At 42.9% G+C, this 25,910-nt stretch overlaps 1 protein-coding gene across 15 annotated transcripts in view; it reads right to left on the reverse strand.

Moving 5' to 3' along the window:
* Pdzd2 (PDZ domain containing 2) overlaps positions 1 to 25,910 on the reverse strand; it is a 365,551-nt gene that overhangs the window by 60,156 nt on the left and 279,485 nt on the right. For 14 of the 15 annotated variants that reach the window (XM_048802942.1, XM_048802941.1, XM_048802940.1 and 11 more), the window contains one exon: positions 3,421 to 3,532. In XM_048802942.1, the coding sequence (XP_048658899.1) occupies positions 3,421 to 3,532 (112 nt within the window). Of the gene's footprint in view, positions 1 to 3,420; positions 3,533 to 20,477; positions 21,691 to 25,910 lie in introns of those variants that run through there. The other variant, XM_048802950.1, reaches the window with a different exon arrangement.

Raw genomic sequence — 25,910 nt, forward strand, 5'->3', positions numbered from 1 at the left:
GATGTCACATGCAGTTTTTCCCACCTTCGTTCGCCTGCCCCCTTGCCTCCCACCCCAGGATTCTATGGCCTCTTTTCTCCTAATCCCTCTGACGAGCTCTGCTGCCCTGAATCATTGTTGCTGTCAGATCATCTTGGCTCTTTCAAATGGCTGAGGAATAAAAACAGTGGCCAAAACTTCTCTAATACATTCTCCCCCATTGTCCCTAAAATCTCTCTTTCAAATCCTGCCAGAGTCCTGGCGCCCCTTCATCTGTGTCTTCTGATGTCTCCCCACAGCGCCACCACCTGGACAGATCCTGTCTTTGGCCTGGTGAGTGGCTGATGGTGTCCACTGCTCTGTGTACCTGTGGGCAGCCTACCCTGGGACCAGGCATTCCTGGGAAGTTTCCTGCCTGAATCCATTCAAGCAGGTCTCTCTCTGAGAGGGTAATAGGCGAGAAGGATCCAGATGAAAATGATGAGAATGAGCCCGGTATTAAAGATGATGAGGGTAATAAGGGTGGCAGCCACCACGAGGCAAGGGCGCAGTTGCCACACTCAGAATGGCAGTGCCACCTGCATACTCTTGACTGGATCTGTCAACCAGACTTGGCCCTTGGAAGCGTCTCACAAGTACTGTCAGGATAAGTGTATATTATAACCCTCACTTGACAGAGAAGAAACTGAGGCCCAGAGAAGTCACTTGTCCCAGGTCATTTGTCCCACCAGAAGTGGCATAGCTGGGAACTGAATACAGTTCTGGATAATGTGTATGTTTTTCTCCCTGTTCTGCATTTCCATGTCACAGCCTTGGATGTCCCCAGAAGGACACGGGAAGAGACGGGGGGGGGGGGCAGTCCTTCATGACAAACAGTGGCCAGTTCTGGATTTAATGCTCACCTGGACGTGCTGCTCATTCCAAATTTACAGTATTGCTACAGTCTATCTGGAATGTCCCCTCGTGGCTCATGTGTTGGAGGCTTGGTCCCCAATGCAGCAATGTCCAGAGGTGGATCTTTTGGGAAGTGATTGGATAGGAGAGCTCTGATTTCATCAGATTAATCATAGCTGAATGGAAGAAGTAAGTCATTGGGTGTACGTTCTTGGGGAGGACATTTGACCCTGAGCCCTCCTTCTCCCTCCTCTGGTTCCTGACTGCCATGAGGTGTTACTCCATAACGCCCTTTCCTTTAGTCAGGATGTTCTGCTCACCTCAGGCCCAAAGCCACAGAGCCAGACAACCATGGACTGAAGCCTCTGAAACCATGATCCAAAATAAATCTTTTCTCTCCTAAGTTCCTTTTCTCAGGTATTTTGTCCCAGCAACAAAGCTGACTAACACTAGCATGAACAGAATTATAAAATCACACATCCGGAAGCAGACACTCCCCCCACCCCACCCCCACCCGTCCCCTGCTATATCCCACTCCCTGTGTAGATGGATCTAGGAAACCCCAGACAGGGGACAGAATTCTTTCATGATCAGGAAACTCAAGGGTTGGAAGAAGAAATGTCTGCGGTAGGGGTGGGAGTAGGGATGGGGGCAGCTCCTTTTCCCAGAGCAGACTTTGACTGAGCGACCTTTGGGATTCCCTTAACTTCTCAGGTCTCATCCATAAAATGAAGAATGTGACCAGGTTGGTTTCAAAGGTCCCTGTATTTCCTCAGAGCTCTGTGAGCCTCCCTGGGGGTTGTTTATAAGGTGTCAGAGAGCTGACCTCAGGGCCTTCCCCACCCAAACACAAACAGGATTTAAATGTTTCTCTCAACCACTCCTCAGGACTGGAGATGGGGGGGGGGGCAGTTTTGTTGGCTGCTGCCTCCAGGTGAGAACCTGCACTGGTTCTCCTCATCAGTCTCTGGCTTCACGGGTCTCTTTTCTCACAAATGTTCTAACACCACCTAAGTCTGCAGAGCGGCAAATACAATTGATTTTGTTTACTTTGTTGAAAAAGTGATGTATTCTATGGTCCCATACCTGCCATCTTGCCTGAGAATAGACTCAGCGGAGGCCGGGCAGGGAGGGAGGAGGGAAGGGAGGGAGGTGGCACCAGACTTTGGCTGGTAGCCTGGCTACTGCCCCCTCTATCCATTTGGGTGGTGGAGGACAAAGCGGATGGTTTTTGGATACAACACACTATGCATTGCCCTAGATGAATCACGTACATTAAAAACACACATCTGCCCAACCTTTCAAAGTCAGGGTATTATTCTCTTATTTCAGGTGGGGAGTAGAAGTTTGGGGAGGCTCAGAAATCAGCCTAAGGGTGTGAGGCAATTCAAGAGCTGAAGGGTAAGCCTGGCGCTGCCAGGCCTCACGGCTCTTGCTTTGAGAGACAGGAGGGTTGGAACAAGCCTGTAGTCCCAGAGACTATGGAGGCTAAGGCAGGAGGATCACAAGTTTAAGGCCAGCCTGGGAAGCTTGGTGAGACCTTGTCTCAAAATAAAATAAAAAGGGCCGGGATGTAGCTCAGAGGTAGAGCACCCCTGGGTTCAATTCTCTGTTAACTTTCCCCCTCCAAAAAAAGTAAAAATAAAGAGGAACATGTAGGGGTAGTCACTTTCCTGCCTCTGCACCTTGTCTCTGTGTCTTCCTTTTTATTTTCCTTCCAGGAAAGAAAAAAAGAAAAGTCATCCCAGATGACTGTCATGGGTGGGCAGCCAGGATCGACTTCTCCATTAGGCCAATTAGGCCAGAAAATACAGTGCCAGAGGCCCATGACACTTTCAAGGACCCACAGGAACGTTTTAATTACTTTTTAAATGCAGAAAAAAATCGAACATAATCACAACAAATAGATTTACATGAACCTGGACTGTATCTGTATACCAACACATGTATAAAATATAATTCTTATTTTTTGGTGGAAGAAATGCCCCATCAGGGCAAAAGTGCCTGAGACCCATGAAAGTCATCCTGTGTCTCCTGCACTTGGCCTCCGCTTTCAGCATTCAGGGCACAGGCCAGCGACTCTAAGGAAATGCCCAGGAAGTAGAGAATACAGAATCTATTTGTTTGAAAAGCTGAAATTCCATCCCATTTGTTCTTGATTAGTTGAGATGCAAATTTGATATTAGATAAATGGCTCTTTGTCCCTTTTTCTGGTTGGCTGAGGGTGGGGAAGATGGACCATCAGGGGTGTTCCACACTGAAGGGGTCACCTGAAATCCTACAGAAATAAATGAACCAAACAAATTTACATTTTGGTGGAGACACACAGCAATGTTGACATTCACTTTGTTATGACTCAGATAAAAATATTTACGTGGGCAGCCAGGCTTAATGGCGCTGTTATGCCAGGAGCATGCATCATCTAAGGAAAAACAATTTTGAGGTTAAGGAATAAAAGTGCTCATTCCGTTAATGGCATTATCTCCCCACTCCCGAGGCGGAAAGCTCATCTTGGGGCAGGCCTCAGCAGGCAGAGTTGACACTTACCTGACAGACGACTCTTGAGCTTCAGTTTACTGTTGCCCTGTTTGGGACTTTCCAAGCTCCCCTTGGAATCCTCAGGGCCGCACACATCTTGGTGTTCATCTGACTCAGGCATCTGAAATATAGAGGACACAGAGCTGGTGGGAGAGGCTAGTCCTGGAACCACTTATGCTACCCCTCCAAGAAGTTATCTCAATAGAGTTCAAGGAGCAGGTATCATGTGAGAAAAAAATTTCAGAGGATCAAAGCACTTGATAACCTGCAGATAACCTGCAGCCTGACAGCAGCATCTGCTGGGAAGTCCTTCCTCAGCACACGGGGAGGTTTTCAACTGGAGGCAGTCCTTGGACTATGCTGTCTCTCATTCTAGATTAGAGGAAACTGTAGGTCAAGGTTACCCAGGGTAGTCAATGGCAAAAACAAAATCATAGCCTGGTCTCTTGGCTTGTGGGTCAGTGCTTTCCTACAATGCAAGTTGCAACAAATATGAAACCAGAAGTTAAAACCCAATTCTAAGGTTCCAAGGTAACAGAGGTCCACTTCATGCTTGGAATACAGCCCTTGCATCTGATTTTTATTTAATTATTTATTTAAACTTATCTTTTTTTTTTTAATATTTATTTTTTGGTTGTGGTTGGACACAATACCTTTATTTCACTTATTTATTTTAAATGTAGTACCCAGGGCCTCGTGCGTGCAAGGCGAGGGCTCTATCACTGAGCCACAACCCCAGCCCTGCAACTGAGTTTTAAAATGGACGTGTTTCTTTTCCTTTTCTCTCCCTATTCCTAATCTCAGGGGAAACAGATTACCTTACTTCCCCATCCTAGGCAGAGTTATCTGTCCCTGAGCACACACCCACCATAGGAATGAAATAATCCAGACTTTGGGGATGGCATCAGAAGATCTCAGAAATGACAATCTCCCAAATTAACAAGTGAATTACAATTCCAACACAGAACCCGAGGAATGTAGCCTTTGAGTCACCTCTTTAAAAGCCCCTTTTTGCTGCTGATGGGAAGAATCACAGCTTTTGGGATAGGAGTCCCCTGTATTTCTCCTTTGCTAGCAAAGCAATAAACCTTCTTTTTCCCCAAACTGAGTCCTCATTATTGGATTGGCACTGGGGATAAGAACCGAGTTTTCAGCAGGCAACATCTAAAATATAGCAAAACTTTGATTTTGTAGCAGTCAAAAAACACTATAGGCATGCATAGTTTAATGATGGGAATGTGCGCTGAGAAATGTGGCATTAGACAATTTTGTCATTGTAAGGACATCATGGAATGTTGTTGTTGTTGTTGTTATTTTGTTTTTTTTTTTTGGTACTGGGGATTGAACCCAGGGGCTATTTACCACTGAGCTATATCCCAAGTCCTTTTTATTTTGAAGCAGGATCTCCCTAAATTGCTAAGAGCGTTGCTAACCCCCTGAGGCTAGCCTTCAATTTAACAATCCTCTTGCCTCAGCCTCCTGATTCACTGGGATTACAGGTGTGCCCCACCATGCCTGGCTACAGAGTGTACTAGCACAAAGCTAGATGGTCTAGTCAACCACTCTGAGTGGCCTCCTGATACAACCGAATGTAAACAAGAGATGGTAAGGCTGCTGCCAGCACCACACGGCAGGTTGTCGTAAGGTAAACTTCTAGTAAGTAGGAGTAGACTCTAAAATAATGCTAAAAAGCATAGTAAATGTAATAAACCAGAGGGCTGGGGTTGTGGTTCAGTGCTAGAGCACTTGCCTAGTATGTGTGAGACACTGGGTTGGATCCTCAGCATCACAGACAATAAATAAAATAAAGTTAAAAAAATATAAACCAGTAACATAACTATGTCTACTGTCAAATACTATGTGCTGTACATAATGGCATATGCCATATTTTTACATGACTGATGGCCCAGGCTTATGTATACCAGCAGTCCCCGGAGCACACAATGCATTGCCTGATGACATCACTAGGCAATAGGAACCTTTCAGTTCCACAGTAATCTCACGGGACCACAGTCACATGTGCAGTCTGTCACTCACTGAAGTGTGCGTCACCTGACTACATACCTTCAGTCACTGATGTTCCATGTACACTCCCATGCCCTGATTAAACACCTCCCAGAAACAAGCACCACCCAGGTTATGTGCAGGACTCGGTCCACATCTGTAAACCGTGTGTGTAGAATTGGATCCTGAGAGTGACGTGGGAAGGGTGCTCCCAAGGTTCACGGGGCTCTCCATCCTAGAAAATCCAAAAACGCTAAAAAGTACAATTACAAGATGGAGGAAGGAAATTTGTGTGTTTGGTTTGTTAAAAACGTGGAGTGGGTAATTTATACATAACAAACTTATGAGATACATGAAACAATAAACTCTTTATTTGAAAAGTTATTTTTCTTTGAGGTTTTGGAGAAAAAGCCTAACAATAAAGTAGATAAGAATCATACGAAGGAACATGTACATGTTTTAAAATGCATATATGATATTCTTTGACAATGAAAAATCATGTGATAATAATGCAAAAAAGCCCTACCTGATTTAAACAGGTAATGTATTATATCCTGTATCTCAAAAATCAGTGTATAAAAATATATGAAGTAGAGGATATTATTTATATAGGTTTATATATAATAATATCTGAAAAAGTTCCTCTTTTTTCTTAAGCTCAAGTATCTTTCTGGATAAGGAAGAGGAATAAAAGGTCTGAGAAGGAAGAGATATAAGCAAAGTTGAATAAGGAGCACTGGGAAAATAAATTAACCCTGATATACAAAACAAAGATAACAAATTTAGTGCATTCATATTACAATACAAGGGGCTAGCAGGTAGTTGTCCAGGTTTAAATCTGAAGAAAAGGCAAAGCCAATGTGGTAACACACACCTATAATTCTAGCAACTGGGGAGTCCAAGGCAGGAGGATCGCAAGCGTCAGGCCAGCCTCAGCAACTAATGTGGTCCTAAGCAACTAAGTGAGACCCTGTCTCAAAATACAAAATGAGGGGCTGGGGTTGTAGCTCAGTGATAGCGCACCTGTCTAGCACGTGGGAGGCACTGGGTTCGATCCTCAGCAGTAAATAAAAATAAATAAATAAAACAAAGGTATTGTGTCCATCTATACTAAAATAAAAACACACACACAAACAAACAAATAAAATAATGAAACGGGCTTGTGCTGTAGCTCAGAGGTAAAGCATCCCTGGATTCAATCTTCAGTATGAGGGGTGGGGACAGGGGCAGGGGAGACAATGGAATCTTGAGGACAATTTTAGATACTTTTTTAGAGGGATGATTTTTCCAACCTTGAAACCTGACACTGATGCAAACAGTGAAAAAGAAGCATTTTGAGATATGCCAGAGATCAGAGCCTCATGAGACAAGGAGAGGAACAAATAGGAATAGTCCAGAGAGGACTCCCAGGGCTTCTCCTCTGTGTGGCTTAAAGACTTTATGGAAAGAACCTGAACCCAGCTATAAACAGCAATCACTGGACACTGGTTGTTTTTCTCCCCCCTCCTTCTGGTTACACCACCTGACCCAGGCGCCGGTCTTTAGAGAGCCGCTCTCCCCTGACTGCAGGTCACTCCTTCCTTTGGTGCCCATTAAGTGAGCAGTTTACTACACGGTGCTGCCTGAGCTCTCTTGTCCAGGGAAGAAAACTGCCCCTGCCTCCTGCTTCTGATCTCCTCAAGTGACCTCCTTCTTCCCCTCCATCTTCCCAAAGAACCCCCAGTTTTCACAGAATGAGTGGATTCTGGAGATGACGTAAGCACTCTTGAGTACCCAGGGAGGTAAGTGGCTGGCCAGGGCCTCTTAGCACCATACAGACAAGGCCATGGCTTAATTCTCCATTTCTAAACACCAGCTCATATATTACCAGGATGTTTCCCCCCTCAACCTGAAGATACGTTTAACTAAACGAGTTATGTGGATTATTAATACCAAACAAGCATTTAGTTCACTCCACTTGTTTTTCCATTTAATTTTCATAGCAAATATATATCCCATGGTAAACAGTATCACCTCCATTTGACAGATGAGGAAATAAAAGCAAGACCCTTAAGTTAGATTCTTTTGCTCATGACATATATTTGGGATCTAAGAGATTGTTTATGAAGAAAGAAAGAGTACAGAAAAAGTGGTGTTGAGTTGTACAAGAGGTTACATGTACTATGTCAAATCTGAAGTCCATAAGACACAAACAAAAAAACTGTAAACTCTTCTTTAGTATTAGAAGTCGAGGGCAGGCATTTAAAAGTAAGGGAATCAGAGCCTTAAAGAACAATGCTGCGCACATCTGTAATCTCAGCAGCTCTGGAGGCTGAGACAGGAGGATCTTGAGTTCAAAGCCAGCCTCAGCAATGGACAGGTGCTAAGCAACTCAGTGACACCCTGTCTCTAAATAAAATACAAAATAGGGCTGGGGATGTGGCTCAGTGGTTGAGTGTCCCTGAGTTCAATCCCTGGTTAAAAACCAAACAAAAAAACAAAACAAAAACAATGCTTTTTTTTTCTCTTAATCCCTCAATGAAAGAATGAAATGAGATTTCGTTTCCGTGTTCTACAAGAAGGCAGTAAGATTTAAAAAAAATTTGTTTTAGTTGTAGATGGACACAATATCTTTATTTTTATTTATTTACTTTTTTTGTGTTGCTGAAGATCAAACCCAGGGCCTCACACATGCGAGGCAAGCACTCTACCACTGAGCTACAACCCCAGCCCAGTAATGAGATTTTTTTTTTAACGCCACAGAAATATTATGCTAATAACAGTGCATGTTATTACCCAATCTTGTGGATAGATCCAATAAGAATGGATTTAGAGACATCTCAAAATATTATAAATGGTGAGCTCAGAGAAGGAGTGAATTCTATTTCAGAACCTACTGAAAGTCTTAGCAAAACTTTCTGAATCTATTTTGTGTTTCCTTAACACAATACCAGAGTATAGGTAATTTATAAAGAAAAGAAGCGTATTTTTCACAGTTTTTCAGCCTGGGAAGTCCAATATCAAAGTGCCAGCAACTGGCTAGGACCTTCTTGCTGTGTCCTTGCAGAAGGACAGGGAGCAACAAGAGGCCAAACTCACCTTTACAATAAGCCTTCTCTTTCAATAAGTAATCTTCTCCCACAATAATGACATTAATCTGCCGCAGTCTGGCTGGGCACAAATAACAGAGCCACCACAAAGCCTTGTAGGTTCAAACAGCAACTCTTTATTCCCCAACTCTCATCGGCACTGCACACACACTACTCGGGAACACACTCCTTCCACCGGGCTCAGGGCGCCCAATCTCCGGAACCCCCGCGAGAACTGCTCGGGAACTCCAAAGTAGCGGGTGACCGAGGCAGATTTCCCGGAGCCACCCCATTCACCCGGAGCAGGGTCCATGTACAACTCAATCAATCCAGCCTCACAGCAGTTATATACAGCTTAACTCAAATCATCATCTCAATGGTTTGCTGGTGTCACCTTTCAACCATTCCCTCTGGCAATATGCCAGGCATCATTCTGACTTGGCTGTGGCTCTCAACATTAATCCATTCATGAGGGCTCTAGTCATCTCTTCTTAGGTCCCACCTCCCAACACTGTTGACCGGGATTAGATTTCCAACACATGAACTTATTCAAACCACAGCAATAGAATTCTGAATTTAAATGGGACTATTTCCTCCTGTAACAGAAAACTGGTTTGTCATGATGTTAGATGGATTGTAACTCAGTGAACAGGAAGTGGCTACCTAGCCACATTATTTCCAGTTTAAAGCAGGAAGTAGCAGCGTACAAAGTATAATTTTGATTACAATGAACCTTTCCTTAGTCTTCTGACTATTGTCTGAAAAATGTCCACACTTCTAACAGAATCCCTTTGCTGTGTGAATTTTGCCCTGATACACAGAACAAATCAAACTGTTCTGAAAATATCATTTTAGTTGTTCTAAAATGAAATTTGCAGAAATTTCTCTTGGAAGACCTTCAGTTCAGTGAAACATTTGATATAATGTATTATTCATGAGCAGTTTCTAATCCACATGTTAGAAAACAATGCCATTAGATTTTTGCAATCTAATAATATTTGCCAATTTCCATGGAGTCCCTCTCTTTCTGTCCTATTCTGTATCTGTAACCTGTGAAACTCTCTCAGTGAAGAAACATCTTTAGCTTCTAGCACCTTGGTGGGCAGAATGGTTAAGAGTCCAATTGCCTGAGCACAAATCCTGGTTACACCATTTTATTATCTTTATCAAACATAGGTCTGCATTTAAGAATTAAGTGGTAAAGGATTCTGATTAATGGTGATAGATTTCCCTTTTAAAACAATGCTACAAGACAGGGAAGAGAAGGAAGGAGGGAGGAGGTGGGGAAAGGAGGGAGGAAGGAATAATTCTACAAGGGCAAAAAGAACAGAAGACAATAGCAACAAAATGCTGGAAACCAGTAAGCAATCAGATGGGTGGTAACAGATCTGATTTATGCTGAGTAGGGATTTCTCTAAGTAGGGATTAGAGAAAACTGAATAGAAACCCAGTTTGCATAGAAAGTTTCCCAAAACTCAGGAGTGGCCAACAGAGGACCTCTGGAAGCAGGCACAAAGGTAAGGCTGGAACAATGGTACAAGAAATGGCCAAGAGTTCAAGGTGATTGCAGCAAGCATTTATAGTAGTCTGATTTTTTACAGAGATTTTTGGGGGGCTGGGATTGGCCTGGATAATCTTTGGTGTGCATAAGAATCACCTGGAGAGCCACTAAAGCATACTAAGGCCCAGGCCTGCCCTTCAGAATTCACCACCCTAGGTGGAAGCACCAGCCAAAGGAGATGTAGAATTGACCTGCAATTTTCCCTGTTATTTCATGAGTTACTCCAGAGATGGAGAGTAGCTACACTGAAGTAGCCCATCAGGCAAAAACTGACAGGGAATTATCATCATCATGCTGCTGTCTAGAATATATGTATTCTTTTTTTCTTTAAAGATTTTTTTTTTTAAGATGGACACAATATCTTTATTTATTGTATTTATTTTTCTGTGGTGCTGAGGTTTGAGCCCAGTGCCTAACATGTGCGAGGCAAGTACTCTACTGCTGAGCTATAACCCCAACCCCTAGAATATGTGTATTCTGAACAGCAATTATGGAAACCTGTCCCACTCAGTGTATGGACTACAAGCACATAAGTGTATGCAGGCTGGTGGAGTAACTCATTGGTAGAGCACTTGCCTGGCATGAGCAAGGCATTGAGTTTGACCTTTAGTAAGAAAGCATGTGTGCTGGGGAGAGGAGGAAGAGAGGAAGGGGAGGAGGAAGAAAAAAGGAGGAGGAGGAGAAAGGAAGAGAAATCTAACCAAGGAACAGAGGCAAAAACAGAGAAAAGAGAGTGGCATCCTAGGCCCAGAAAACAAAGAGAGATGTGATTTTAAAACTGAAGATGGGTCCAGGAGGATCGTAAGTCTGAGACTAGCCTCAGCAACTTAGGGAGGTCCAAAGCAATTTAGCAAGATCCTGTCTCAAAATAGAATCATTTAAAAAAGCCTATTGTGGGGGGCAGAATAGTGTTGGGAATATGGCTCAGTAGTTAAGTGGCCCTGGATTCAATCCCCAATACAAAATAAAAAACAAAAACAAAAACAAAAACCCCTGCAAATGAAATGCTTTAGTAAAAGGCCTTGGGATAGCTACACCAAGAGAGATCAGAAAGTGTACAGGTTTAAAGGTGGGTGGTAAGAAAGAATAAAAAGAACTCCTGAGTAAAACTCACAAGGACACAGTTGTTGTTGTTGCCCTAACGGAAGGGACCTGAGAAATGTATGAAATTAGAAATCCAGAGGGAGTAAACGTGAGAAATAGGGAGGGAGCCCTGGCTAATTCTGAGCTGGAGGTGATGGTCAAGATGCACTAGAATAATGGAGACTTTTAGGGGACTCATTGATTCCATCTTTTCATATGACAGAATCTAGATTAGTATTTTAGGAAAAAAAAATTCTGAGTTAGAAAGCAAAGGAACAGAAGGAAAAAATTTAAAGGCATCCAAATCCAGCAAACAGGGCTGTGAAAGAAGGAAAGGAACCAATTTAAGCAGTAGGTGAAAAAGAAATTCAAGGGAGTGGAGTCCTCTCCAAAGGGGAGGGATATAAAACCTTAGAGGCATCCAATTACTGACCAAGAATATGTGACAGAAAGCAACACTACTCGACCCTTTGAACATTTAAAACCTGAGGAAAGATGAATCTGGAGGAGTTGGTGGCAGAGGTATTATTATCCTCAAATAGTTTTTTAGGGGCAGAAGCTGTAGAATCATCAACAGCAGGTCTGGTTCATGAATCTGCAGAAGGTGTTTTCCCAGCTGAGCAAATAAATAGGGGAGGAGAGATGTAGCTTCTTCAGTTTTAGCACTTCTATGCAAGAGGCAGTATAAATGGAAAATATGGTCCAGGATGGAAGATTCTTACTCTGAGGCGCCATCAGAGGCACAATCTATACTCAATACAGTACACTAGGAAGCCCTATATTTTTGTGTCAAAGTGTAAAATGCAAACCAAGAAGCTTTTGAATGCACTAAAATTGCTTTAAGTAGGACCAGTTTGATCTCCCTCAACCCCAATTGGGAGAAGATTCCTTGCCAGTTGAATTTAAGTTCATGGTTATGCACTCTTGACAATAATCACAGAATGACTGGCATCTTCAAGAGAAGTCAAGAATATTTTCATCATCTGTCTTTCTTTACTTGATGTTACTGAATTTCTCGGCTATAGCCAATTGGGAGACAACTCTCCACAGATCTTGTGCATTTCTACATGGCTTGTGAATGGAGGCACAGGCTGTTTTTACCAAGGTATCAATCTCTCAAGGATGTACCTAGTGTGAACAGCCTTGAAAGCTAGAGATAGAGTACGAGGAGGAAGGTGTGGGTTTGTTTGCTCTCTGGTATAAGAAATCTCTCTTTTCCTCCAAAGTAAACCCTAGTTAGGCTTGTGTCTAGTCCATCACGAAGGATTGAAGTTGCTTATCCTCAGGACTCTTTACCTGTGAGCAAGTCTACTGCATGTGTCTCTACCTGAGTTTTCTGCATTACAGCTGCAGGATTTGGAGTGGGCTGTGATGTGAAGGTGGAACTTTAAGTTGGGATTTGATCCTAAACTAGATAGAGAAAGCCAAAATCCAGTTGCTGCACCATGAGTAATAAAGTCATTTGTCTTAAACCCAGGAATCTCATCTTCTGCCAAGAAGATTCTTTAAAACTATAGTGTAAAATCTCCCCTTTTTTTTTTTTTTTTTTTTACCTGGGACAACTATCTTGGGGTTGGGATTTGGCTCATTTTTCTAAATGTCATGGGTGTGGGGCCAATGTTTTGACATCATTGTGTGTTCACTTACTCTTTGTTCATCTACAAGTCACTGAGATATTTGCTGTTGAATGAGTTCCATGTTATTGGAGCTGGAGAAACCATATTTGTTCCAGGAAAAAATAGCTCAGGTTACAGACACTGAAAAATACAATCTCTTTCCAGCATTCAGCATCAAAAATCTCATTAGCTTAGATGGAGAAAAATAAGATACAGGAGAGATCAAAGGAGGCTATTAAATGCTTTTTTAACTCACAAAGTCAAGGAAATTTAAGTTTGAATGTTAATTGCTTTAGATTTTAACATGTTTGGATCATGACTTGCAAAAAGATATAAATTTGTTGGCATTTGCTTGATTATCATTGTGGTGGCATTTTATTTCATTTGCAGAACTTCTGACAAGCTGCACTTTTGTATAAGAAAAATCATAGGGACCAGAGTTTTAGCTTCTGGAAAAATTTCGTCTTCTGGGAGTGGGGAGCAAGCCATTTCCCATGAGACAGGCCACTTGGGTTCAAGCTAAAGACGACTACTTAGGAATGTCCTCTAACTGCTGTTCAAAGCATTTGTGAGAGCTCCTTGAACACACTGTGACTAATCTGATGTCTAACTTCTGAGCATCATCTGTCTTTCTCAGCTAGTTCTTGAGGCCTTACAAACAAACCAGGTGAAACATGGCCTTTCTTTCTACCTCATCCCATTGTGCAAGCATATCTAGTCCCAGGGAACACTTCAGGAGGACTGGTGGTACCCAGGTCACACCACATTTTTATGGTTCCCAGCATTTGTTTAAAAAAAAAAAAAAATGCAGATGTGACAGAAGACATCTCAGTTCTGAATCCCAGGAAGCTTGACTGGCTTTTCTCCCATCAGTGTCCACAGGACCATGGAGCCTGGTGATTTCCCTTTCATGCTTCAGCCACACTAAGATTATTTTTAGGCTGCCAAAGGAAGCTCATTTTCCAAATCTCTGGGGCAGATGTTCGAGTGACCAAAAGAGAACCAGATGGCCATCAGAGAGGCCAGGGCTGGAAATGAATAACCATTCAGAAAGAAGGAATCAGAACAACAATAAATCAGCACGAAGTGGCCAGAAGCCTGCAAGCTGCCTGCAGAAATTAAAACCGTGAACCTACTGCTATGCCAGACCCACTGCTCTCCTGCAAAGACAGTAACTCAGGACTAAAGAGGGGAACAGTAAAACTGGAAAGTAAAACTCTCCAGCCCCCAGCATGCCCTGGTACATGCAGAGTGTAAAACATGTGCACTCTTCCCCGTCAGATGCAGCTGGGGGAAGAGCCACAGCTGACGCTGTAGCTTTGCAAATGAGATAATACTGCCCTTGTTCTATCTGAGCCTGTTCCCAGTCTCTTCCCTTTCATCATCCCCCTAAAGCTGAATGGGCTTAATGGACTTTGTTGGTGATTATTTGGATGATTTTTATGCATACAAATTAAACAGATCTCTTGGTTGCTCAGAAAGTTGAGGTACCCTGCCTCTAAATAAAATACAAAATAGTGCTGGGCATGTGGCTCAGTGGTTGAGTGCCCCTGAGTTCAATGTCTGGTGCCTGCCCCCCCCCAAAAAAAAAAAAAAAAAGAAAGAAAGTTGAGGTAAAGACAGCCATGCATGGTGCACACACCTCTAATCCCACGACTTGCTAGGCTGAGGCAGGAAGATGGCAAGTTTGAGGCTGGCCTGGACAACTTAACCAAATTCTATCTCCAAGTAAAAAATAAAAAGAATCTGGGATATAGCTCAGTGGTACAGTGCCCCTGGGTTCAATCTCCAGTGTGTAAAAAAAAAGAAAGAAAGAATGAAAAAAAGAAATTCAAGGTAAAGAAGTCACCTTTAAGACATCAGTCATTGCCCTGTTTGACCATCTCATGGTGAGTTGGTGTCACTTTCCTAAAGAGAGGAGAGTGTCCTTCAGGGACTCTCGGTTCTTTGAATGTGGATGTCAGGGGGAATCTGCATACATTCTCCTGGTTGTAGATTTCAAATTGAGGTAAGGCAAGGACAGACAGTCTATGAGGTAGGGCTCCCTCACTCTTGCCATGTCCCTGTGACCTAGTAGGTGAAGATATGGTGGGGTCTGACATTCTTCTTTGGGTTTGTGGGCTCACTGAAGGGAAGACAAATAGGTCATTTCTCAGCAGGAGTTACCTGCCACGTTCACTGATACTGACAGATCTCTCAGAGCAGGATTGTGACATGCTTTACCCTAAGTTCCAGAATGATAAAATCAGATGTGTGTGTGTGTGTGTGTGTGTGTGTGTGTGTGTGTGTGTGTGTAGGAAGACCGTCAGACATATAAGAAATAGAGGTGGAGGGTGGAAAACAGGCACAGACTGGGGATGTAGCTCAGTGGTACCTGCCTAACATGCAAAGGCCCTGGGTTTCATTCCTAGCACCAGAAAAAATAAAAAATACAAATACAAATAAATGGCCTCTAAAAGAGGTAAGTAAGAGGATTAGTGGGAAAGAAAATACGGGATGAGTTGTCAGAGGTGCCCTGAGACAGTAGCTAATCAAACCCAGTTCTGCAGTAACAGTATTCCACACAAACATGTATAAGATATACAAACATATACAACTTTGAGAGAAAGTTTCATACTCTTATGTGGCCTATGATAACAGAAAAAGGTCATCCTAATGGGGCATATCAGAGGCAGTTTTTAGAATAAGAGGAAGGTATCATCGTGGTTCAGTTTGGGCTCATTGCTAGGTTCTAGGCAGTACCTTAAAGCTTAAGCCTTCTACTGCCTCTTCTAGATCAGTACAGGCCGAATTTTCATTTCCAGGAGCAGTACTGAGTATGTGCTGCTGGGTATATATTTCTCTAAGAATCTGATGAGAAACAGGGATGTGCTAAGTGAAGGCCCAGAAGCTAACCCAGATGCACCAAAGATCAGCCAGGGCTCTGCAAACTGCTGCCTAGGGGCCCAAGGGGGCACACCACTTGTTTTTGTAACTGGAACTCAGTCACGCTCACTAGTTTACTAATTGTCATGGCTGCTCTGGAAATGCAAAGGCAGAGTTGAGCAACAGACTCCTGACAGCAAAAGCATGAAATGTTTACCATTTGGCCTTCACAGGTGCTGACTCCTCATCCACAGGAATGGTGCAAATTCCAGTCGTAAGTCAAGGCAAAGAAATTGGAGCATTTTTAGAAAACATGACTTAGCAAGTCAATCAGAAGGAATTGGCAAGTGGGTAAGAAGCTGGAAGGCTTGCTGGTCTACCACAGTATTTCCTCTTTGGACTCATCCAGGTTGCCTGATTTTATCTTTAAAGTTAATTTTAAAATTTTATCCAAAATTAAAAAATAAAAAATTAGACTCATTTGAAACAACAAGGATTCTCTTCAATATTCACACTGTGCTAGTGTCATAGGATTACTGAATATCACTGAAGTCAGGTTGCTTTTCTGACATGGTTTGGAAGGAACGGAAAGCATTTGTTTCTTGGTGGTCGTGAAAGGAGATAGAGAAAATGGCTGGGAGGAGAAGGGAAGAGAGGCTGCCTGGGGGCCTGGAACCCTGTAGAAGACGGAGGATGCTGTGGGGCCCTCGGTGAGCCAGTGTACAGCAGCTGGAGGGTACTAGGCTCCAGGAAACCTGTGTAGAGGGAGCCAGCAAGAGAGAAGAGGAGGAGAGGACTGGAGGCAGGAAGGCTCAAAAGTAAACAGAAACCTGGTCAAAACACAGTAATGGCCCTGCCTTCAGGGGGAAAAACAAAAGAACAAAATAAAAAACATACCCCCCCACAAAAAAAAAAAGAAAGAAAAAGAAAAAGAAGACAACCCAGAACCTAGCACCCAAATGCTGGGAGAACTTAGCTCCCTCTCTCCTCTGACCACCCACTCCCACTGTTCTCTTTCTTCCTAGCTTCATGGCCCCTCTCCCTCAGCCCTGGATCTGGTTATTTCTCAGTGGGGCTATAGTAGAGGCCTCCACATCCATCTCTGTGCCTCCAACCTGCCTGTTCTCTCTCCACCTCCTTCTCTACCCCACTGCCCAAGTAACCTCACCACAGGAACCCTGAGCCTGTCACAAATAAAAAGCCATCAATGAGTCACCGTCCTCATAAAAGAATCTGTAATTCCTTAGTCTGGAACTAAGAGCACAGGCTGAACATTGGCCCTTTGTTGATCTTTGAACGGGCCTTAAAATTTTCTTTTTGTGGACCACTGTCTGTGTTATGTTTCTGCACTAGAATGTCACTCATTTCTGGGAGTGCTCCTGCAGAAATCCTATGAAATAGTCAAATATTATTGTATCTATTGAGCCCTCCCTGATCTCCAGAAAAAAATGAGATCTCTCTCTTTCCTCCAAATCAATACAGCCTATGGCTCCAAAGAATTTATTATACAGAAGAAGGAAAAAGAAAAAGTCAGAAATAATATTTCATTTTGGAATAACAGATATTGTTAGAGAGGAAAAGAGTACCCAGCACAGGGCTTTGTAGGTATGTGGATAGAGATGTAGAGCTGGCTGGTGAACAGCACTGAATCATACTATGGCTGCTTGGGGGGCACCTGCTATAAACTTCTGTGGTGTAGGTGAGAAGAACATTAGCAAGACTTAGAGATGTCTGCCCTAGGAGCTCAAGAGGAGGGGTGTGTGTGTGTGTGTGTGTGTGACATGCAGACCACCTATTTGTGACTCCTAGCTTAAAAGATATATCCACAAATTTTTATTAGGTAAATACATGTGTTCCATCTACCCAGTTATGAAATCAGGAGTTGACTTTCTGATTTTAAGCGCTAACATGCAAGAAACAGGCAAAATTGGCAATCAGAGAAGGTAGAAGTGACAGAAGGCTGGAGTAATTAGACAAGTCTCTGAGGGACAGGGGCTTTAAAGTCTTGATAGTCAAGGCATGGAAGGGAAGGTATTTCAAGTGAAGGAATAAAAACAGCAAGGATCATGGCCTTCTTTTTCTGCAAATGTCATCTAGGGAACTAAATCAGTACTTACAAAGCTAGGCAAGCAAAAACAAGCCAACAAACAGCAAACAAAAAGCCAGGCAGGCAAACAGTACCTCCAGGGGGCGGGGATGGGAGAATTCTATTGGTCCTACACAGCTCTGCTTCTCTGAGAAATTTCTGCCCTGGATTCCACAGGGGAACTTCTGACCTCTTGTATTTTGCTTTGTTTTGATTTCCCAGGCTCTGTGCTACATGTTGCATAAGATGTGAGTAGAAAGAAAAAATATCAAAAGATTTCAAATCTTCCAAGGTTCATGAAGCCTTTAAGTGAGATGTGTTTTTCCCTAGCACTCAAGGCCTATTTATCTAACACATCGGCATACTGTCAAAGGTTATTTTGTCATTTGCCTAAAGACCAGCACAATAACTGGAATGGAAACAAAGAGGGACCTCCTGTTCCTCTTGGTGTAAGATTCTCAGTGTGCCTTACCTTCACTGGTGGTCTCAGAAAGCACCTCAGGAATTTTCTAGACCTTCAGACTTTCAAGCTCATAAAGTTATCCTGAGATACACAGTGCACAGTATTTATTGCTATCACTTTGTCTATGGCTGAAGACAGTTTTAATTTCAGTTTCATTACTGAATTGTCACCTTCTTTTAAGCCTTAATGTATTTTACTTTATGTTTCAATGTGTAGACCACAGATTCAAACCCCCCAAAGACATGCAGATCTAAATTAAGAAAACAGGGTGATATTAAGAAAAAAGGAAAGTATCTAATAAGGGTCAGAGTTGAAATATTGTGCCCGAAGATGCAAAGACAGGAAGCAATTTACCTAAAGCAATAATAGTCACCCTATGAGTTCTACAATATTTTTTTTAATAAAAGAAATTAACTTGAGGGCAGAGAAACCTTATGCTATGCTCTAGAGGGCTGTATTTTCTTTTCACTGAAATTTGAAGGAAAATTTCAAGTCCAAATAAAGTTGACTGCATATGAAGAGGATTTCTTGATCTATATGTCCTATGGCTGCATGCTCTGATGTCAGCCCTTTTAGTTTGAGAAGCTCCCAACACAGATTCATAAATCACAAGCCTACAGTACTGCACTCATGTCTACATGCACAATAAGACACAAAGCAACTGAAACCGATAAGATCTAGGCAAGTTCTAATACTTCCCTCCCATTCTCTCAGCAACCACCTGGCTTCCTCTCTGGAAGGCCCTGGGCTTAGAGACTCCACGTGGAATACCATACTTGCTTTTCTATGTCAATAACATGAGTTGTTTACTTCCTTGAGAACCGCAAACTACATGGGTGGAAACGCAGCACTGAGCCAGGTAGCAAGTTGGAACAAGTCTTTGACAAAGTGCCACTAGGACAAGCCTAACTCAAATGTCAGCAGTTTTGGGGGCAATTCATTCTGGCCAAATAATTATTCTTATCTTCAGCCACCCCTTTAAATAATCACTTCATCTCCTTAAGTATGAAACCAAACCAAATCAAAACCACCCCCAAATTTAAATCTTATTTTCCTAGACCAGCAGCAATTGCAAGCCTTTTCTTTCTTATCTCGCTCTGGCAATTTCGCATACTGCATTCAGTTTCATGCAATGACTTCTGTCTGTCTCATGCCAGTTAAAGTGTTGCTCAAGGAACATCAAAGTGAACTGAGACCTAGCTGGAGGAGTGCAGAACTGTGGAGAAAGAATAGTTTGTAGATCTGGGCAGGGAAGAGAAAAATGCAGAACTCAGGGTAGAGGATCAGCATACAAGGTGCTGGGACAGTTCTTGCATCCACAGCACAGTCTATACACTACAAGCTGGTGTTGGGGAAGGTAAGGAGAAGATGACATGCCCAATTCCATGCCTGAGGAGCTGGAGCAGCCTGGGGACCTGTGCTTGCCAAGTGTCCCATGAGCACTACAACCCCTGTGGCCTTGCTCCTCTGTTCCCAAAGTGCAAAAAGGAGGGAGGCTGGTGGGGGCCTAAAATCTCTTGTCTCAATGCACAGAGAGGTCCCAGAGTTTCAACCAGCTCCTAATAGGAGGCTCCTAAGAGACCTGCTGTTTTCATTTTTATAGTCTGGGTGAGCAGCAGGGTCTTGTGGAAGCTTCTGATAACAGACTCATAGGCCTGCCCCACATGGAGCTGCGGAATGGGCCTTTCCAGATGGCACTGGGGATCTGACGCCAGCCTACGTACACCACACCCTCCTGCTGCACATTAGACAGACGAGGGACCACCTGCACACCTGCGTGAATCTCTAAGCAGAGACTGCAACTGCCCTGGGTTTAGAGGAATTCTGAGGACCTCAGAGAAGCAGCCAAGTCTTCACACTGTCCCCTTGAAGCTGTGGGGAAAGAACACTAGCTCCCCTGTGCCAGTATTTCTCTGTGTTAATTGTTTTAGCCTGTGAAGATCTGATTTCCAGTCAGGAGGCACGTCTAACTGCTTTAACACGAATCACAGCTTCATGCGCTTGGTGCTCTTTGTTTTTTTTGTATCAGATGCTTCAGTTTGATTCACCAGAAAAATCTAGTTCAGACCCCAAAGGAGAGACAGTTCCCCAGCCAGGGCAGCTTGATTCAACCAGAAATGACACTTTCAGATGCTGTGGTAAAAGTCTTCAGACACTTCTGCAAACACACAGAGTGGACAATTTCTCAACTACTCTATCCAAACAAAACACAAGAGGCCCTCTCCTTTCTTTCCAAAAATGAATATCTACCTGAAGGGTACCGTCTTCCAGGTTCTCACCTCCACAATGACAAAGCATCACACACCCACATCAGACTTACAGAGTTGCAAGGTCCAGTTTTGCTCTTCGTTCCTTTCGAGAGATGAGATCTTTCCCAAATCCCAATCTCCCAAAGTTCTCCCAGATTTCTCCAAACTTGTGATTCCAGAAATGCTGGAACTGATTCTCTTGATGCCAAAGGAAGCCGGATACAGGTCTCCTGATTGATGTGCTAAACAAGCTCTTCCTAGCTGAGTGGTGACAACTGTACATTTGGCAGAGACAACCATGACTTCCATTTCTGAGGGTTTTGTTCTTTGTTAAAAATATAAAAAAAGGGAGACAAGTTTTGATTCACTGAAGAGATATCACCCATATTCCGCCCCGTCATTCTGAAAGTCTTCTTCTTTATTTAAAAAAAAAGTCACTTTCAGAGGGGTAGGACGTGGATTTTGTTTCCCCCCTCTGAAAAAGCATCTTTTTTTTTTTTTTCAGATGAACCATGATTATTTACACTTGGGACAGAACACACATTTTTCTGAATGGTCAGAAGATCCCAGGAGAGGTCTGGGGTTATGGCTCAGTGGTAGAGCACTTGCCTCGCATGTGTGAGGCACTGGGTTCGAGTCTCAGCACCACATGTAAATAATTGAATAAAATAAAGTCTATCAACAACTAAAAAAAAAAATCACAGGAGAATCTTTCCCTACCCTCACCCCTTGTTACACTTCAGGTACTATACTGCATCCTCAGGATAGAGAGAGAGGTGCTTAATCCCTCCTGCTCCTTGCTCTTGAAACTTTTATGTCCAATTAGGAAGATAGAGCAGTAAAAAGATAAATGATACAAAAAAAGATGATAAACACTATGATAGATACAGAGTGCTACCTAAGTGCAGAGCATAGACTAAATAACCCGAGGGCTCAGGGAAAGGGATGCTTCAGGGGTGGAGTGACAGTTGGGCTGGGTTGCCAAGGATCTTGCCAGGTGAGGAAAGGAAGGTGGTCTTCCAGGTAGAACAGAGGTGTGAGGCACCAAGTAGTGAGAATTCTAGAATACGGGGGAAACATAGAGCTCACAGTGCTAGTGGTGTGTGGTGTGTGTGTGTGTGTGTGTGTGTATGTGTGCATGCATAGAGCTGTTGGGAGCATACACAGGAGACAGGCAGCACAGCCAGACTGGGGTTGGCAGCACAGTTGTTCCTTGCCATAGGCTGGGGATTGGTAACAGGATACCCATTGGATACTAAAATTCAAGGTGTACAAGTCCCTTATATAAATGTCTTAGTGCTTGCATAAAACATATATATATATACTCCTATACACTTTAAATTACCTCTAGATTACTTATAATGCCTAATACCATGTGGATGCTATGGAAATAGTTGTAATATTATTTAGGCAACAACGACAAGAAGAAAAGTCTCCATGTTCTGTACAGGTGCAATTTTTCCCCTCAAATTATTCTCCATCCATGGTTGGTAGAACCTGCTGATGCAGAGCTCATGCTTGCTGAAGGATGACTCTATTCTACATTAAGGAGTTGAGATTTTAACTTCAGGGTAATTGAGAGCTACTCAATTATATTACTTGCTTAAGTGACAGAACTAGACTCTCATTTAAAACACTATGGCTGAGCAGAAGATGAGATGGAGATGAGAGATTCCAGGAAGACAGACCCATCTGGGGCTCAAGGATCTCAGGTGGAGTGGAGGAGGGGTCTAGACTTAGGGACTTCTGAGACCAAAACTGACAGACTGTAATCATGCATGCGCTGGTGGTGACACTGGGAGCAGGTGATGGAGAGTGAGCCCTATCACTGAAGCCAGCCCCACTCAGGACAGCAATTGTGCAAATGCTTGTCTTTCCCACCATCCTTTCCTGTTTCTTTTGATCCAGTTTACACTCTTCAAACTTGACATTCAACATATGGTTTTATACTAAGTTTTTTGAAAGGAAAAATCTCATTGCTGTTTATTGTAGCAATGGAAAGTAAATCAAAGCACACTCACGACAGATCCCTAGCCTTTATCTCACATTTGCTCAACGGAAGCACTTGGAGCACACCACAACGGACAGGTGCAAAAGCAGTCAGTGTCCGAGTGGACCTGAGCAGCAGGTTTAGCCATCATCATCTGTGGAATCAGAGCCTTTGTGACTTATTGATTAAAATGGTACCAGATTTCTTTCATTTCAGTGGTTCTTTAGTTTTTAAAAATTACAAAACAAGAGTCTTGGATTGTGAACCCATAACTAAAAGAATTTTTTGTTTCACTAGCTCAGCCCTTGTCTAAGGCGCATCAGGGCAGACCCTGGGAGGGGAGCAGGGAGGCTGGCTGCCCACAGTTCTGCCTCAGGACTGGTTCTCCTGGTGTGAAGCCAGAGTGGCTAAGACATGGTTGGTGCCCAGGTCCAGGGGACAAACTGGGACCCTTCTCTGTGAATGTTTCATGAGGGGTAGAGTGGAAAAGGGGCCCAGAGAAGGGAGACTGTTGAAGTAGGATTGTTTCTTGGGCTGGGGACATAACTCAGTTGGTAGAGTGCTTGCTTTGCATGCACAAGGCCCTGGGTTCAATCTCGAGCACCACACACACACACAAAAGATTGTTTCATTGTTTCTCGCCTCTTTGCAAACAAAGTACTGTATCCCAGATAAGATGTGTATGACAGCATGCACAGAAATTCCTCTGGAAAAGCACATAAAATAATAAACATGTAAAACAATGTGATTAATTGACAAACAATTAAATTAAAGACAATGTTATTGGTGATCACAGAAGTGGCCACTGCTATGAATGTTAGTATAACCTCTCTGGAGAAAATTTTGGATCAAGCAATTCTGCTACAAGGTATTTAAGGGAAAAAAAAAACATTAAAAATATGCATTGGCATATATGAGCAAAGATATACAGAATCTTTATCATTTTGAAAAAAAACTGAATATACATGTGAGTGATGTAAATTGGTGACACAAATTTTGGCACTTCCATGTTAGGGAATATTAGCCATTATAAACCACGGTTTCAGAAGAGGCTTTAATACAGGGACATGCTCAGGATTGTATCACTAAAATCACAGCATGTTTTGTAAGCATGGTTTTCTAAGTTTAATTAAAAATAGATGGTCTTTGGGGCTATAATAATTCAGTTAGAAAGGCATAGCAAAATGTTTCTAGATGACTATCTTTAAATAGGATTGTATATTGTTTTTGTGATTTTTTCAGAGAAATTCATTTAAATTATATGTAATAACTTAAATCATAATAAATTTGTGAAAATTTATTATCTCTATGTAGATATCTATGTATATATATCTTTGCCTGTATATATCTGTGCATATTTTTGATGTAATTCTCCTCTAGCAGAATTTCTTGGTCAAAGGCTTTCTCTAGAGAGATGATACTTATTATTCTTCTTATTATTATTTTCTGTGGTACTGGGGATCAAACCCAGGGCCTTGTGCATGCAAGGCAAGCACTCTACCAACTGAGCTATAGTGATACTTATACTCCTAGAAGTGGCCAGTTCCGAAGATCACCAATAATATATTTAAACAACAACAACAACAATAAAATAGTTTACCTATTAATCACATTGTTTTACATGTTCATTAGTGTAATTTTCCCAAAAGGAATCTATAAAAATTGTAAGCATAAATTATAATTTAAATTATAATATACAACATGTAATATATTTAACATAGTCAATGTGTTATTTATTAAAGCAGTATTTGGTATAAAAAAATTCCCAGACAATTAAATAATTGCTTGGAGTTTTTTTGCAAGAGAATATGACTTATGAAGTTTCAAAAATTTATGGGACTGTGACCTTCCCCATAAAGAGCCTTTGTGCTACACCAAGGCTGGGGGCTTTATCAGCCAAGGTCCCCTCTCCCCTCTGGAGAAGACCCTGAGCTCACTGAGCTTTCCATTGAAATCTAGCTGACCTCCCCCCCAGGCATGGCCGCTCAGCCAATGGCTCCTGCTCAGCCAGGGTGAACTGTCCAGACTGGGAGCACAGGGAGGGAGAGAGCAAGGGGACTCCCTGGGCTAGTGCAGGGCTGGCAGAGCCAGCAGCGAAGGGAGTCTGGCTAGAGAGGTGAAGTGCTGGAGTTGTTAGCTGTATGGTGACACAGCCCTTGCTCCTTCTTGTACCACAAGGAGCAGAGGGTAACTGCTGAGTTAGCCCAGAGCCCAGAGCCCTGGGGCTGGAGGTCGCAGGAAGAGCTCAGGATGACCTTGGCCTTGATGGATGGGTAGACAGTAGAGGAGTAGGTGGTGGGGAGAAGACACAATGCTTAGACGTGCTCAAGGCTTATTCCTGGAGCATCCCTGAGGTCAACGGGATGGGGACATGCACAGGAAGCTGAGGCCCTTTGAGGCTGCCATGCTGTGGTCAGCTGTGGGCTAGGGGAATAGCCATAAAATCGACGGTAGGTAAATCTAGTTGGATTTTGTTGTCATTTTTCATTATTTTCTGGGCTTAGCACAGAGCTGAGAAAATGGCAGGTATTCAGTGAATGTCCGCTCTGCTTTTAAATTTTAAACCTGCACCCTCACCCCCTATCCGCTACCTGGGCTGCTGGGCCGCAAGCTGCTGGCTGTGTTCAGGCTTGCTGCAGTAGCCTTGCTGTTAAATTTAGTTTCATATAACTCAACAACCAGATCACTGCCTCAGTCTTACAGATCCACCAAACAGTCATCATGCTTTCTCACCTCCTGGAGCTCACCACGGGGTAGGAGAAACACACTTTAGTCTGACCTGCCCCCAGGCATCAAACAGATCTGTGATAAGTAGCTCACAGGAGGGCACATGCTTGGTCGTGGTGCTAGAGCTGAGGGATTGGAAAAGGATATTCGGGAAGTTTCTCTGAGGAAGTAACATTATGGGACCCAAAAGATAAACATGAATCAGTTATGCAAAGAGGATTCCATAGAGACAGAGCAACATTTGCAAAGGTCCTGTGGCAAGAAAGTGTGTAATCACCATGAGGGGCTCAGGAATGGGCATTGTGGTGGTTGCATAAAACTGAGGGTCAGTTTGGTCTACAGGGAGGTCTGAGAAGCAGTCAGGGGTCAATCATGGAGGGCATGATAGGTCATGAAAATTAGTTGAGTCTCTACTATTACCAAAAGTCAAAGGAAAGCCACTGAATGGTCATAACGCAAAAAGATAGGAATCAGCACACAGTTGTTTCAAACTGTCAACCTCGGCCCCACTTGTTAAGTTCAGGTGTGCCTGCTATTGCAGGTTGGTCTTCTGAGAAAGCTCCCTCCTTTGAGGGAAAAGCAGCTGGAAAAATGTTTGAAATCAATCATGGTTCTATAGAACACATGTTATAAAAGCTTCTAAATTTTATGATGTAATCGTGATTCCTGAGATGTGATACCTTTGTGCAGCCTACAACCTGTAAAACTGTACACAGTGGCCCTGATCTCCAGGGACCAAAAGTAAAGAGGAAAATCTTTTTCTTCTTAAAGTAATATGGCATGTTAT

This window comes from Marmota marmota, unplaced genomic scaffold (genome assembly GCF_001458135.2).
Source record: "Marmota marmota marmota unplaced genomic scaffold, marMar, whole genome shotgun sequence".
In the NCBI taxonomy this organism is placed as follows: Eukaryota; Metazoa; Chordata; class Mammalia; order Rodentia; family Sciuridae; genus Marmota; species Marmota marmota.